The 14,645-nt window shown below is 41.8% G+C and overlaps 1 protein-coding gene across 1 annotated transcript in view; it reads left to right on the top strand.

The window, feature by feature from the left end:
* Nucleotides 1-14,645, top strand: part of CPLANE1 (ciliogenesis and planar polarity effector complex subunit 1) — a gene marked incomplete at its 5' end in the record, with an annotated part of 84,899 nt that overhangs the window by 63,821 nt on the left and 6,433 nt on the right. The window contains 6 exons of the mRNA XM_080933746.1: nt 4,524-4,554; nt 5,767-5,898; nt 6,782-6,947; nt 8,439-8,497; nt 8,993-9,157; nt 9,962-10,086. Of these exons, the coding sequence (XP_080789872.1) occupies nt 4,524-4,554; nt 5,767-5,898; nt 6,782-6,947; nt 8,439-8,497; nt 8,993-9,157; nt 9,962-10,086 (678 nt within the window). The remainder of the gene's footprint in view (nt 1-4,523; nt 4,555-5,766; nt 5,899-6,781; nt 6,948-8,438; nt 8,498-8,992; nt 9,158-9,961; nt 10,087-14,645) is intronic.

A 14,645-nucleotide genomic window follows, 5' to 3' on the forward strand; every position in this document is an offset into this window, starting at 1 on the left:
GGTTAGTTGATCATTTTGTTCTTCCCATGGGGTTGTGGACCCTTTCAGCTCTTCCAGTCCTTTCTCTAGCTTCTTCATTGGAGTCCCCGTGTTCAGTCTGATGGTTAGCTGCGAGCATCTTCTTTTGTATCACTATGGCTCTGGCAGAGCCTCTGCAGAGGCATCCATATCAGGTTCCTGCCAGTAAGCACTTGGCATCAGCAATACTGCTTGGGTTTGGTGGCTGCATATGGGGTGGATCCCCAGGTGAGGCAGTCTCTACATGATCTTTTTTCCAATCCCTGCTCCTCTGTTTGTCCCTTTATTTCCTCCCATGAGTGTTTTTGTTCTTCCTTCTAAGGGCTGAAGCATCCACCTTCTGGCCTTCTCTTTGAGCTTCATAAGTTCTGTGAATTGCTTCTTGGGTATTATAGGCTTTTTGGGCTAGTATCAGTGAGTACATACCATGAGTGGGTTTTGTTTTGTTTTTGTTTTTGTTTTTTTCTTTTTGACTGGGTCACCTCACTCAGGATGATAGCTTCAAGTTTCATCTATTTTCCTAGGAATTTCATGAAGTCATTGTTTTTAATAATGAGTAGTACTTCATTGTGTATATGTACCACAATTTCTGTATCCATTCCTCTGCTGAAGGACATCTGGGCTCTTTCCAGCTTCTGGCTAGTATAACAAGGCTGCTATGAACATGGTGGAGCATGTGTCCTTCTTAGATGTTAGAGCTTCTTTTGGGTATATGCCAAGGAGTGATATAGCTGGGTTCTCAGGTAGTACTATGGCCAGTTTTCTGAAGAACCAGACTGATTTCCAGAGTGGTTGTACCAGTTTACAACCCCACCAACATTGGAGGAGTGTTCCTCTTTCTCCACATCCTTGCCAGCATCTGCTGTCACTTGAGTTTTTAGCCATTCTGACTGATGTGAGGTAGAAGCTCAGGGTTGTTTTGATTTGCACTTTTCTGATGACTAGGGAGGTTGAGCATTTGTTTAGGTGCTTCTCAGCCATTCAATATTCCTCAGTTGAGAATTCTTTGTTTAGCTCTGTACCCCATTTTTTAATAGAATTATTTGATTCTCTGGAGTCTAACCTTTTGAGTTCTTTGTATATATTAGATACTAGCCCTCTATCAGATGTAGGATTGGTAAAGATCTTTTCCCAATCTGTTGGTTATCATTTTGTCCTTTTGACAGTGTCCTTAGCCTTACAGAAGCTTTGCAATTTCATGAGTCCCATTTGTCAATTCTTAGTCTTAGAGCATAAGCCATTGGTGTTTGGTTTAGGAAATTTCCCCCTGTGCCTATGTGTTCTAAGCTCTTCCCCACTGTCTGTTAGTTTCAGTGTACCTGGTTTAATGTGGAGATCTTTGATCCACTTGCACTTGAGCTTTGTACAAGGAGATAAGAAAGGATCGATCTGCATGCTGACTGCCAGTTGAACCAGCATCATTTATTAAAGAGGCTGTCCTTTTTCCATTGAATGTTTTTAGCTTTCCTGTACATTAAGTGTGTTATTTATGTGCTTCTTGAGACCTCCATCATCTTCCTGAAGTGTGATGCGACTGCACAGTTGGTTATTATTTGGCCCCTGCCATGTACTATGTTTCTTGCATGGCTCCTTTAAGACTGACTGAGAGGAATGCCATTTTCTGAGATGAGGTGTAGACACATGCAGAGTCACTGTTTGTTTGAATTCATTTGGAAATGCATCATTATTACATTCAGCCATATGAATAATAGGTATAGTATTTTTGCAGAACCCACAGAACCTGGATAAATTGAAATATTTTCCTCTAGTATTTAATGTATGAGTGTAAACTTGAAATCATATATATTTTTAATAATATAAGAAATCCAATGCCTTAAGTAGGAGTCTCCATCCAGGCTAGCCTCTTGTTAAAACGTAGTGTCATTTCCTCTCTGTCATGGTCAATTCTGACCACAAACTAACTTGGAGTTTTCTCTTCTGCAACTTCCATTAAAAAAAAAAAAAGTTAATGGAAAATAATTGGTTGACTAGGTTTGCATTTTAATTTTAGAAACATCTATAACATTTCCAAAGACACTGCTTATGCAGGAAGAAGATGACAGACTGAGCATAACTATTTAGAATTGTGGTTAATGGAGAATTACACTGATGAATTTTGCTTAACCATTTTTGAAGGCAGTCCCAGAAGAAGATTAAAAAATAGAGTTAGAATAACTCAACTCCTCTAAAAAGTGTTCTTTAGGGCTCAGTGGTTAAGAGCACTGACTGCTCTACCAGGGGACTGTTTCAGTTCCCAGCACCCACATGGCAGCTCACCACTGTAACTCCAGTTTCAGGAGGTTTGGCACCCTCACACAGACATGCAGCCAAAGCAGCAGTGCACATAAAAATAAGTCAACTTTGGCTGGGAATCCCAGCATTTGAGAGGCAGAGGCATGTGGATCTTTGAGTTCAAAGCCAACCTGATCTACAGAGCAAGTTCCAGGACAACCAGGGATACAGAGAAACCCTGTCTCAAAAAAAGTATTCTTTAGATATAATACTTGTCAGAAAGTAGAAAAGAGCCATCTATTTCATTTCTTACTGGTCACTTTTCCAGTGTGTTCAGGTTTATGGCAGTGTTTGGGATTATGCTGTAGACCAGGCTGGCCTTGAACTCATAGAAATCCACCTGCCTCTGCCTCACAAGTGCTGGGATTAAAGGATGCACTACCACATAAGTTTACAAGATCTGTCTTTCAGTTTTCTTCTTCTCCTAAGAGAAAGTCAGTAAAATAAACAAGCTATTATTACTAACATCATCTTAGATTTATATAAAGCATTTCACTTCTTAAAAATTAATGCTATTAAGAATTCATACTTGCCAGGCATGCTAGCAGACACCTTTACTCTCAGTGCAATCAAGGCCAGCCTGATATACATTAGCGAGTCCCCAGACACTCAAGGATACATAGAAACCCTGTCCCTCCATTTTTTTTTTTTTTTAACATTTGCCAGGTCTTAAGCAGGAAGGTTAGTCGTTACATTGAGAGGATGGGAATGGAGTGCAGCTGAGTTGTAGAGTGCTGAGCCTTGCACGCCCAAAGCCTCCATCACCACATAATGCAGCTGTGGGGTACCCAGGAGACTCATGCAAGGTGTTGCAATGTCCTCTTCAACCCAAATAAGCCCTTTCAGTGAAAGCACAACTCACTAATTAGGAACACAAGCTGTGCGTCTATTTTGGGCAGATTTGCCACTACACTCACTATTCCCCTCCTAGGAGATCCCTTCTCACTTGCCATTAACTGTCCTACTGTTCCTGTTCTTTCCTCCTGACTCCTCCTCTTCCGTTTCCTCTCCTTGTCCAGTCATGCATGACTTAACATAAATCTACAGCAGGGCAATCAGAAGTTCACATCCTCCTCTGTACACAAAACGTCTGGCACCAACTTGGGATACATAAGACCCCATCTCTCAAAAAGAAAAGTTCTTATCGTGAGGATTAAGAAATAAAATATGTTCTTAAAAAAACAAAATTATTGTATGTAGAAACACATGCTTATATAAGTTTTAGACACAATTTAGGCCAATCTAATAAGATCTTAAAAAATTTCAGAGATGTCAGAACACTCTTCCCTCTAGAATTTGATCTAGATGCTTTGCTGAAAGATACATATCTTCTTCCAAGAAGACTGCTTCTAGAATCAAATTACTTGTTTCCAGGACATGTTCTTTTCAGGTTGTCAGAGATGTCCTGTTATCTTTGACTAATTTATACTCCATTCTATGAAGGTACTAAGGAAAGGAGGGTGTATTTTCTGATGTGTCTTACATATACATGAGACAGAAAAAAATGTAATCTTAAATACAGATAATACGGGCTGGAGAAATGGCTCAGTGTCAAAAGCATTTGCTCCTCTTGCAAAGGGTCCTGTTTCCTGAACTCATATGTTGGCTTACAACTGCCTGTAAGTCCAGTTCCTGGCTGTCTGATACCAACTTTTGGTGTCCATGGATACCATGCATACATAGTGTACTTAGATATGTGCACACAAAATATTCATGCACATAAACTAAAAATCTTTAAAATGTAGGTAATAATTATAACCAAATCATATATAGGAAGGCACACACACACACTAGTTTAGACATTTAAAATTATTTCATTTACTACCAAATCATAGTCATTTAAAATTAGTTTCTAAATCTGATTAGGAATTGAAGTTAAAGAATTGGCCAGGGGCCTGGGAAACCAGCTCAGTAGCTATAGGCTTGCTTACTGTGCAAGTATGCTAGTGTGGATCTGTAGTCTCCGCATAACAAGCTGGGCTCAGCTGGATCTCTGTTAGCCAGCTTCAGTGAGAAACCTCGTCTCCTAAAGTAAGGTGAAGAGTGAGAGAAGAAGGCACTTGATGTTAACCTCTGGGCTCTACACACAAAGGTGCATGCTTGCACACACATTAGTACACACAGATGCTGAGCTACATTTTAAAAATACTTTTATTGAAAATTTTTCAGTGCATTCTGATCATTGTATTAACAGTAATATTTCTATTTTTAAGGTGTGAATAACAGCAATGAATTATTTGAAAGGTAAATCGTTTAAGAGTTCATGGTTTTAAATGTGTGTGTTTGAATGTGAACCTTGTTTGTTTCTCTTGTATAGCCTGGCTATCCTGGACTCTCTTTGTAGACCAGGCTGGTCTTGGACTCACAGAGATCTTCTTGATTCTGCCTCCCAAGTGCTGGTGCCAGGCCAAATGTGAACTTCTGTATTACACTTTATTGTAGTTTAAAGAAACTATATTTCCTTACTGTTTGAATGCAGATGAGTAGAACGGAGTAAATAAATTGTATTGGCTGCGGTCTCTTACATTATGTGTTAAGACCCATAGTTCCTTGTAATGAGGCAGCAGCACCATGTGCCCTGTGTGAACATAGCTTCACTTCAGTGCTGTTCTCAACCATGACCAGGATGGAGGCTTCACAAGAAGACCAGCTACGATTTCTCAAAAGCATCAAGGTCATGAAAAAATGTAAAAGGTGGAAATTGTCTTAGATTTGAGAAGACAGATGATAAGACAACTATACTAATACCAGAGTTGACTTTGGGTAGAAAGGGACATTAGTGAAACAATTAGAAAAATATGAATCTATTCTATAATTAATAATAGATCAGTCCATTTTGATACAAGATGAAAATTATTTCAGGCAATCAGATTTGCAGAAGCTAAATAAGGGTATTTGAGTTTTGCTACTTTAATTTTGTATTATGTATATGCATGTTTTACCTATATGTATAGCTATGTACCAGTTGAGTGCCATGGAAGCTAAAGAGGGCATCAGATCCCCTGGAATTGGAGTTGTAGATGGTTGTGAGTCACTGTGTGGTTGCTGGGACTTGAACCCAAGTCCTCAGGAGTAGCAGCCAGTGCTTTTAACTGCTGGGCCATCTTTCCAGCCCAAGTTTTTTACTTTGTGAACATGAGTGTCCACTGAGGCCAGAGGCTTTGGAACTCTGGACCCTGTGTCATTGTGAGCCACCTGATGTAGATGCTAGGCCCTTTAGAGCACTGAGTGCCTTTAATCACTCCAGCTTATTTTGCTACTTTCTTAAGTCTGGAACCACTTCAGATGAACTGTTTTTTTTTCCTCTGGGCTTAGCGCTCACTTTCTGGTAGTATCTATGAAATGACTATAACTAGGCTTTTCTACTGAGTGATCCCTGAATTATAGGAATAATAGTAAGAATAATGTGATTAAGTCATAGATATACACTTACATTCCTGAAATTATATTTGCAAGTGTTTCAGAAGATCAGCTCCAGGTGACTGGCTTGACAGATATCGCTGACATCATCGATGACCTTATGACTAAGAGTGGAGTGTCCGGCCATGAGCTGGGCTTGACAGACAGTCAAGCTAGAAGTATAGCCAGGTAATCAATGGCAGTGCATGCATGCTAGGCGTGGAGAGACATCTCAGGGCCTGCTCATGCACAACTATACCAAACTCTGAAGAATCTAATCCAAAATCTAAAATAATTATGGCTCAAGAGTATTTAAAATTTGACAGATTTAGTTTTATGAAGCAGATTTGCAGCTCAGAACAGATGTTTTCCTAATGAAGAGGTTTTGTGGTCTGCGTGTTGTCGATCTTCTTGCTAAGGACATCAGTGTTCTGGAAGCTTTCTCCCGGATTCACTGTGCTAAACATACAAGAGAAGTCATTAATGATTGAGTCATGGTACTTGTTCCTGAGTACTAACCCTGGGCTACACTTGTAATAGCATCTCTGTGGAACATTCAAGTTCAGTTTTCACTCAGTCTTTCCTAGATGGAGTCAAGGCTGACTGTCCACTCATGCTTCCTGAATTTCTAGGCCAGCTGGTCAGGGGTGGTGGCGTGAGATGCCAGGAAGGTGGAAGCAGGAGGATGCCAGGTTTGAGTCCAGCCTGGGCTATCTAGAGACTGTCACAAAGTAAAGTGTAACTTAAAAAGTTTATAAAATTTAATGTGATTATTTACTACTGAGTTTCCTAGTTCAATTGCATTATTAACTTCTTGAAAATACAGTGCATTACAGCTAAATTTAAAAAGGTGGTACCAATATCACTTGTTTGTGTGTGTGTGTGTGTGTGTGTGTGTGTGTGTGTCAGGGTCAGGGGGCGGGGGCAGCATATGTGCACATGCGCATGCAAGTGTCCTTGGAACTAGAGTTATAGATGATTGTGACACACAAAACCTGGATAAGTGTGTAGTGTCCTTCAGAACTCATCTGCAAGCATATCAAAAAGCCCACGATCCTTCCTTATTTTTCAGAATTCCACATCCTTCTGGCCGGCATCCCCAAAGAACTGAGGAGGAGAGGAGAAAGGTTAAAGCCTGGATGAAAAGGAAGCGGAAGGAGCGGATGGCAGAGTACTTGGAGCAGCTGGCAGAGAGGAGGGGGCGGGAGCACCGCCCTTTCTGCCCCACAGGCAGCCCGGTAAGTCTGCAGTATCTCAGGACTCGCACAGCTTTGTTTTTCCTGGCAGATATTAAGAAAAAGATGAATGTCATTTAGATGCCTTTTTTATTGAGCAGTAAGGAAAAGTTAATCAGTTTCCTGAATAAAGTGTGTTAGTATGCTGTGCAAACTGTGCTCTTTAATGAATTTAAATACTGTTTTCTCTGTCAGGCTAATTGAGGCTCTGTTGTTTTACACGAAGAGGTTGACTGGGTGGCTAGTTGGAGTTTAATTTTCAGTGGGACTCATGGTAGCTGATGTACTCAGCTAAGTAAAGCAGGGAGTGTGCTGTTAGCGAGAAGATCGACAACATGCAGACCACACAACCTCTTCATTAGGAAAACATCTGTTCTGAGCTGCAAATCTGCTTCATAAAACTAAAATCAGGCAGATTGTAAATATTCTTGAACTACAGTTATTTTCAGTGGATTAAATTCTTCAGAGGCTAGGGTGTGTTCGGGCAGAAGAAATGCTCAGGGATTTATGCAGGTGCTACCCTTGCAGATCACAATCCCTGTAACATGTGCCATTTACACAGACATGTGTAATGTTATCTGCAAAGACTATTTTTAGAGACGTGGTCTCTTACTGGCCTAGTGATTGATGCAGAACTGATTACCACAGTCTTCCAGCCTCCATACACAAAACATGGTATGCACAGATCTGCATACAAATAAACATGACTCTGGGGAAAGCCTGTGCTGTTAATATAACACTTCCTTTTCTAAATTATGTACGTCTCCATTTTGCCTGCCTGGTGCTCATTGCAGGCCAGAAGACAGGGCATTGGGTCGTCTGGCACTGGAGTTACTGATAGTTGAAAGCGGCCATGTGTGTGATGGGAATCACTCCTGCATTCTCTGGACTAGCAGGCAGTGCTTGTCATCACCGAGCCCTCGTAGCCTACACAACTCTTTAAGTTGTAGGCACCATTGAAACCTTCAAGTCTATTGAAGTATGTAATCAGAACCAGTATAGGGATGTATGCCTGTGTTCTTTCCACCAACAATGAGCTCTGGCTGATAACACCTTCACTGTCAGATATACAAACCAGACAGATTTATGAACACTTGGTGTAAACTAACTGTCAAGGTATAAGGACAAGTTCTGAGAGTGTTTTCTCATTCTCTCATATGGGTCCCAGAGATCAAACTTGGGTCTTTAGATTTGGCAGGAAATGTCTTTACTTGCTAAGCCAGCTTGCTGGCCCTAATGCATAAATTTTGAAAATACGTCATGCATTAGGTTTTTGGAAACAAGATCCTGTTTAGTCCTGGCTAACAAGAAATTCGTGATCCTGCCACCTAAGCGCTAATTTCATGGTGTTTGAATCTAAGATTACACTTTACACTGAGAGAAAACTTTCTCAAATATGACGGCTTTTGCACCTTTGTAAATACCAGAAGAATGTCTAGTGCCTTATTGGTTGGGACTGAACAGTAATGAACTAACTGGATATTTCCTGTGCAGTTTTATATGACTTCACGGCAGATCAGGCAAAGACAAAAGATGAAGCGTGAGAAAGATAGGTAAGTCCAGGAGCTGTGTCCTCAGCACGCTCTCTAGCTTGCTCTGGGATTGCATAAGAGTTTTCTGTCAGTAAACAAAATGTTATGGGAAATACCATTTTAAGAAAAGCTGTTTAGGTATTTGCTTCCAAATAATACCTGAATGAATTACCATTAAATTTTTATGACTTATTTCTGCTGCACCCCCATACCCAACTTGGATTCATTTGTATGTCTGAAATACCTCAGAAGCCAAACGTACAAACACCTTTATTTTGTTACCATTATCATGATGTCATTCCCCAGGGTGGCCTCACAGTAGCCATCTTCCTGCTTCAGTCTCCCAAATACAGAGATCATAAAGTGTGTGCCAAACACCTGTCTCTACAGGGACATAGTCATACACTGTGCCTTCCAGTGAGTTTGAGAAATCTGATAAGCCAGAAGGGTTTGTAAAGCATGTGCTCCTAGAAGTGAACAGGAAGGACTGAGAAAATGACAGTTTCCTGTCCACAGGTTGCAGCTGTCTCACCACTATAGTCAGCGAATCTCACAAGCATACTGTCTGATGAATGAGCTGCTCTCGGACTCAGCACAGATAACTGCATCTGCACATAAACCCCTACCTCACACACACCTCACTGCTCAGCGTTCCAGACGGCATCAGTGCTCTCCAAAGAGGTAAGGCAGACAAGGCTTGGCCTATCTACTCTCAGGACTCATAAACGGCACAGCGCTGAGACAGAGTCTCCTGGGTCTCAGGTTGGCCTTGAACCTACTCTGTGGCCAGTGATGACCTTGAACGTAAGATCCTCCTGATGGCCAGGATTACACACCCTGTTTGTTCAGTGCCTTATGCCAAGTCCCAGCCCCAAATGCAGCACTCTTATGTCACAAGTTCAGTGTATCTCCATCTATGCTACCTGAAGTTATGATCTAACAAATCTAAGAATCACCAAGGAAAAGGTAAGTCACTAATGTGTTAAACAAGCTACAACAAAACATTTTTGAATACATGAAATAAGTACGTTTGGTATCTGGTCAGTCATTTCTTCATTTTCTATGAAGATTCGCTTCTGTAATTTGCCTCTTAATTCCTCCCACCTGCTGTTTTTATTCGGGTAGGAAGATCCAGCCCTTCCTCCCCATCCGCACATCTTTCTGGGCCCGTCCAGTTAGACCCACCCAGCTGCAACCACACCTGCAGTGGGTTAGATATGAGTCCAGTGGGCAGAGGTTAACTAGAGAGTGCTGCTCATGTCTGAGGTGTGAAACACAGATCTGTTAGTGTTAGGGAGGCAGATGGTTCTTATTCAGAATATCCCAGTAAGTACATAAATAAGCTTCCAGGTATATGGAGATTTGAAGTGGGTAAATATTTCTAAAATTTTCTTTGAAAAATATTTGACATACAATGTCTAAGAGTACATTGTCATTATTTTTGGAGTTATTAAAGTTTTAATAATTGCGTGATTTCTATTTCAGAGAGAATGCACATGGGCAGAAATTATCTGTGAATAGACCTGGAGGAGGCAGACATATTTCCAGATCAAGTCATCTTCATAATGGGGAGCCCTTGGGACAGTCCCAAGGCTCATCTCAGCTCTGCGGTAAGACCTGGGCTTCCTTGTTCTTGGAAGTCTCCACAGTTATTAGCAACGCCATAAAAAGCTCCAATTCCAGCAGGGGGCACAGCACTGAGAATGCTTAAGCTGTCCCAGGATTGTGTTCCATCAATGTTGAAATGGCAGTTCTCTGACTCTGCTGTCCTACGTGCTGGGATTCCTGCTCGGGTTCCCAATGTGAGCTGTGTCTGGCTCGTGGCTGCTTGATGTCTGAGAAATAAGCCTTGGATTCCATGGAAATAATATCTTTTTATATTTGCCCCATTTGAAGCCTTTATTCTTACCTTGTTATCTTGTGTTATGAGTATGGCCGTCCCCCGACTGTGCTTGGTTTACCTCACCTGCTTCTGCAGTAGCTCGGACACCCATACAAAGACTTCCATGCTCTCTCCTCAGCCTCAGGCTTTCTGCCCTCTGTTACTTGTCTCTTCCCTTACTTCTGGTGTCTTGAAGACATCAGCCTTCTAAATAGTTAGGAACGTAGACGGATGCCAGTGCATGTGGCTGTGATGCATTGAGTTTAGTTTGTCTTCATTTATGGATGGAAGCCAGTGTTTAATTTGCGTAGTTGCTATGAAGATGCTGTAGTTAGTCCGACACTTCTCATGGACCATATTAGTCTAATTCTTTTGACTGTGCCAACAGCGTGGTCGTCATCTTTGTATTATTGGTCCTCACACAGGACAAATGAGATACTTGAATAACTACCTGAAAATGGCTGGTTAGCTTTTTTTCTTAAACATAGTTCTGTGTAAACAGATTGTTTAACATTATTAACAGGAAAGTATTACAGCATATATACCCTGTCAACTGACCAAATGCCTGGTCATTGTCTTTGTTAACCTGTTACTTTGTTTTAAAAAGGTCTAGGTTTTGGAATCTTTAAGCTCTGCTACCTACTGTAGGGACCTTCAGGGACATTAAAAATTAATTCTCACATCTGGTGTGAAGGTAAACACTCAGAGCCCCAGCACTTGGAAACAGAAATATGGAAGGATCAGCAGTTATATGTAAAGAAGCAGATGGGTGGTGTCTCACACCTTCAATCCCAGCACTCTGGAGGCAGGTGGAGCTGTGAGTTTGAGGTCAGCCTGGCTCTACAGAATGAGTTCTAGGACAGCTAAGGGCTCTGTCTGTTTGACACAAGAAAAATCTTGTCTCAAAGAACAACAGTGTTCTGGTGAGGTACATGTGGAAGTCCCACCTGCCTGAAAGTTGAAGCGAGAGGAACACAAGCCCAGGAAACATACTGAGATCCTGTATGTAAGTAACAATAGGTTAATAAATAAATTACTTTAAAACTGTTAGCAAGATGGATAGCTTAGCAGGTAAAGGTCCCTCCTACCAAGTCCGTGACCTGAGTTCAGTCTCTGACACCCCTGTGAAGGAGAAGAGAGCGATTCCTACAGGCTGGCCAGAACACTGTTTCTAAAAGTTACTGAGTATTTTAAGTACTGCATAAAGCAAATAGTTGTTACTAGCCTTTGAGGTTATGAAGCCTTAATTATGGCCATGCTAAAATTTAAGTTGCTGCTTTAGCTAGGACTTTAGTGCTAACAGCTTCTGTCCATGGCTTTTTTAGCTGTTTAGTATAAGTAGTTTTTCTCTTCCTTTAAAGGCCTGCATTTTTCTTTCGGTTTTTTTTTTTTTTTTTTTTTTTTTTTTTGGGTTCAAATGAGCTCAGTTTATTGGGTGATTGTAGATGTCATCAAGTTGACATTCCCTACAGAACCCAAAGGTACCTGTGAGTATGTAGGTTAGCAGCCTGTCTCTGAGAGCCCTGAGCTAGACTGTTGCTGATTGGCATGGGAGGGCCAATGACATGGGGGGTGTAGGGAATGGGTTAGGTCAGGCTCCATTGTTTGTCACTCTGTTGTATGAGAACTGAGGACCACTGTCTACTGTCCTTAAATACAGAAGACTCATAACTTGATGTCTAAATAGGCTTTCTTTTTTTTTATTATGTTATATGTATGGGTGTTTTACCTGCATGCAGAGCCCACTAACCTGTATGCTCTGGAAGGGCGGTAAGTACTCTTAACTGCTGAGCCGTCTCTATAGTTCCTTTGGGCGGGGGGTTGGTTCCTGTTAACACATCACCTTTCACATTGGAACGCATTCATTGACACACAAAGTATCAAGATGGACCCCCACCTGTGGTGCACACCTTTAATCCCAGCATTTAGGAGACAGAGGTAGGCAGATCAAGATAAACAATATTATAAGCAGGTGATAACCAAGTGACAGAATCTAATGTTTTTCTATCAGAAGTTTATCACTTAGTGATAAAGCGTTCAGTTTGACAGGAAGGCAGAAACATGTGAGTGTACCTGAATTGTTGAGCCAGATACATAGAGCAAATACTCAGGGGCTCAGAGGAAGCAACAGCTCCCAGACGAGTGGACAACACTCCAGGGAGCTGCTTGGTCTCTGTTGCCAGGGTTCAACAAGGCTTTACAGTGCTCTAGCACTCAACTGCATGTGGGTTTTCAAAACAGACTTGACATTTGTAGAGAGAAACTCTTGTGCAGGTGTGAAAGCATTCACCTGTCAATGGTCTTTGGTCAATGAGCCGAGGAGGAAATTCTGAGAAACTGGCCAGTAATGCTGGAGGAGACAGAAGCATGAAACTGAGAAGGTAGCCAGCCACATGGCACTCGGAGGATAAATGGGGCCTTGCTCCAAACTGAGGCAACAGGCACGTAAGTCAGAGAGGTATCTCAGAGTCGTCAGCTCTGGGAACAGCCATGGGAAGGGAAGAACAGGAAATGTAGATCAGAGGACAAAAGTAGCAGGTGCATATAGCTAGACAGACACCCAGAAGAGTTGACAGACAGCAGTGGGACCTTATTAGTGTGTTGTGTTCAGTTTATGGAATGGGTAACTGTCACCTGGTGAATTGTTAATTTATTGTACCATAATACTAACCCATTTTATCAGAGTGTACGTTTATAAATGTCAAATTTATAAAAATAAAATCAAAGCTTTGGTCGCACTGGAGGTAGTAAAACTCTACCCACTGTTTCATAGAAATGCATGTTGTACTCAAGATTGTATAGGCCAAATAAATCAAAGAGAAAGTATGGTCCAAAGAGAAGGAAACTACAGGGTCACCTTGGGTAAAATCAGGAACAAAGACTGCTATTGTCTCCGTCTGAGGATCATCACCCCTTCACAGGTGTTGCCTATGACCAAAAATTACAATAGCAAAATAGCAAGATAATTGTATGGCTGGGGCCGCAGCATCAGGGATGTCACCACTGCTTTACACCATCTTCCTAAATGTCAATTACATTTATCGAACCAAATACGGCATTCTCTGATGTCTAGATAAGTTAACTGTGGCAGGGAGACTCCCCTGTGAATAACCAAAGCACAGAGAGGGCTGTGGAAAATGCAGCCCTCTGGTTCAGTGGAGCCGCAACTCTGGCATAGGGACTCGGGAGCCACCTGAAAAGCCCTGGCTCAAAGCCTAGACACACAGGCCCACAGTAAAGCACAGGCCCTTGTCAGTGGGAACTGGGGTTTGCCCAGAAAAGGCAGTGCTTGCAGTTCAACTCTACAGACCCTCTTACACCTGGACCAGAGGGGAGTCTGACACATAGGCCCAGGGAGAGCAAATTGGGAGTCCTCAGAGAGCAGAAAGTTCTGTGCTATTGGGAAAAGGGTCCGTTGTGGCCTAGAGAAAGAGCCAGGTCCCTGCCAATAGTACTCAGGACCTGTGGGCACAGGGCTGAGCTACCAGAACAGCCTCACAAGAGCTCCCACATCTGAGACCACAAAGACAGAGCCGAGTCACTGCTACCAGAACTCACTGCTTGCCCACCAAAAGCCGAACACTCAGAAGCGGTTTTCTTCCTGAACCCACGGGCACTCAGGTCCATGGGAGAGACAGGTACTAGTCACTGACATCAAGACGTATAATCACAGACAACAGGATGGCAAGAGGAAAATGAAAGAAATTAAGCAATGGAAACCAAGACAACCTGGCAACATCAGAACCCAACTCTCCCACCGCAGCAAGCAGTGGATTGCCAAACACTCCAGAAAAAGAAGACTCAGACCTGAAATCATACCTCAAGATGATGATGAAGATCTTTGAGAAGAACATGAATAACTCTCTTAAACAAGAATGGGAGGACAACCATAAACAAATAGAAGCTTTTAAAGATGAAACACGAAAAACACTCAAAGAAATCAAAGAACTACAGGAAAACAGAACCAAAGAGATGAAGGAATTGAAAATGGAAATAGAAACAATTAAAAAAAAAAAAACACACAAAAAGAGACAACCCTGGAGATGGAAAACCTAAAGAAATCAGGAGTCACAGATACTAGCATCTCCAACAGACTACAAGAGATGGAAGAAAGAATCTCAGTGGCCAAAGACAACATTGAAAACATAGACAAAACATTTAGAGAAGATGCAAAAACCAAAAAGCTCCTAACCCAAAATGTTCAGGAGATCCAGGACACAATGAGAAGACCAAACCTAAGGATAATAGGAATAAAAGAGGGCGAAGAATATCAACTAAGAGGCACAG

The sequence above is a fragment of the Micromys minutus genome (genome assembly GCF_963924665.1).
Source record: "Micromys minutus genome assembly, chromosome: 20".
Taxonomy (NCBI): Eukaryota; Metazoa; Chordata; class Mammalia; order Rodentia; family Muridae; genus Micromys; species Micromys minutus.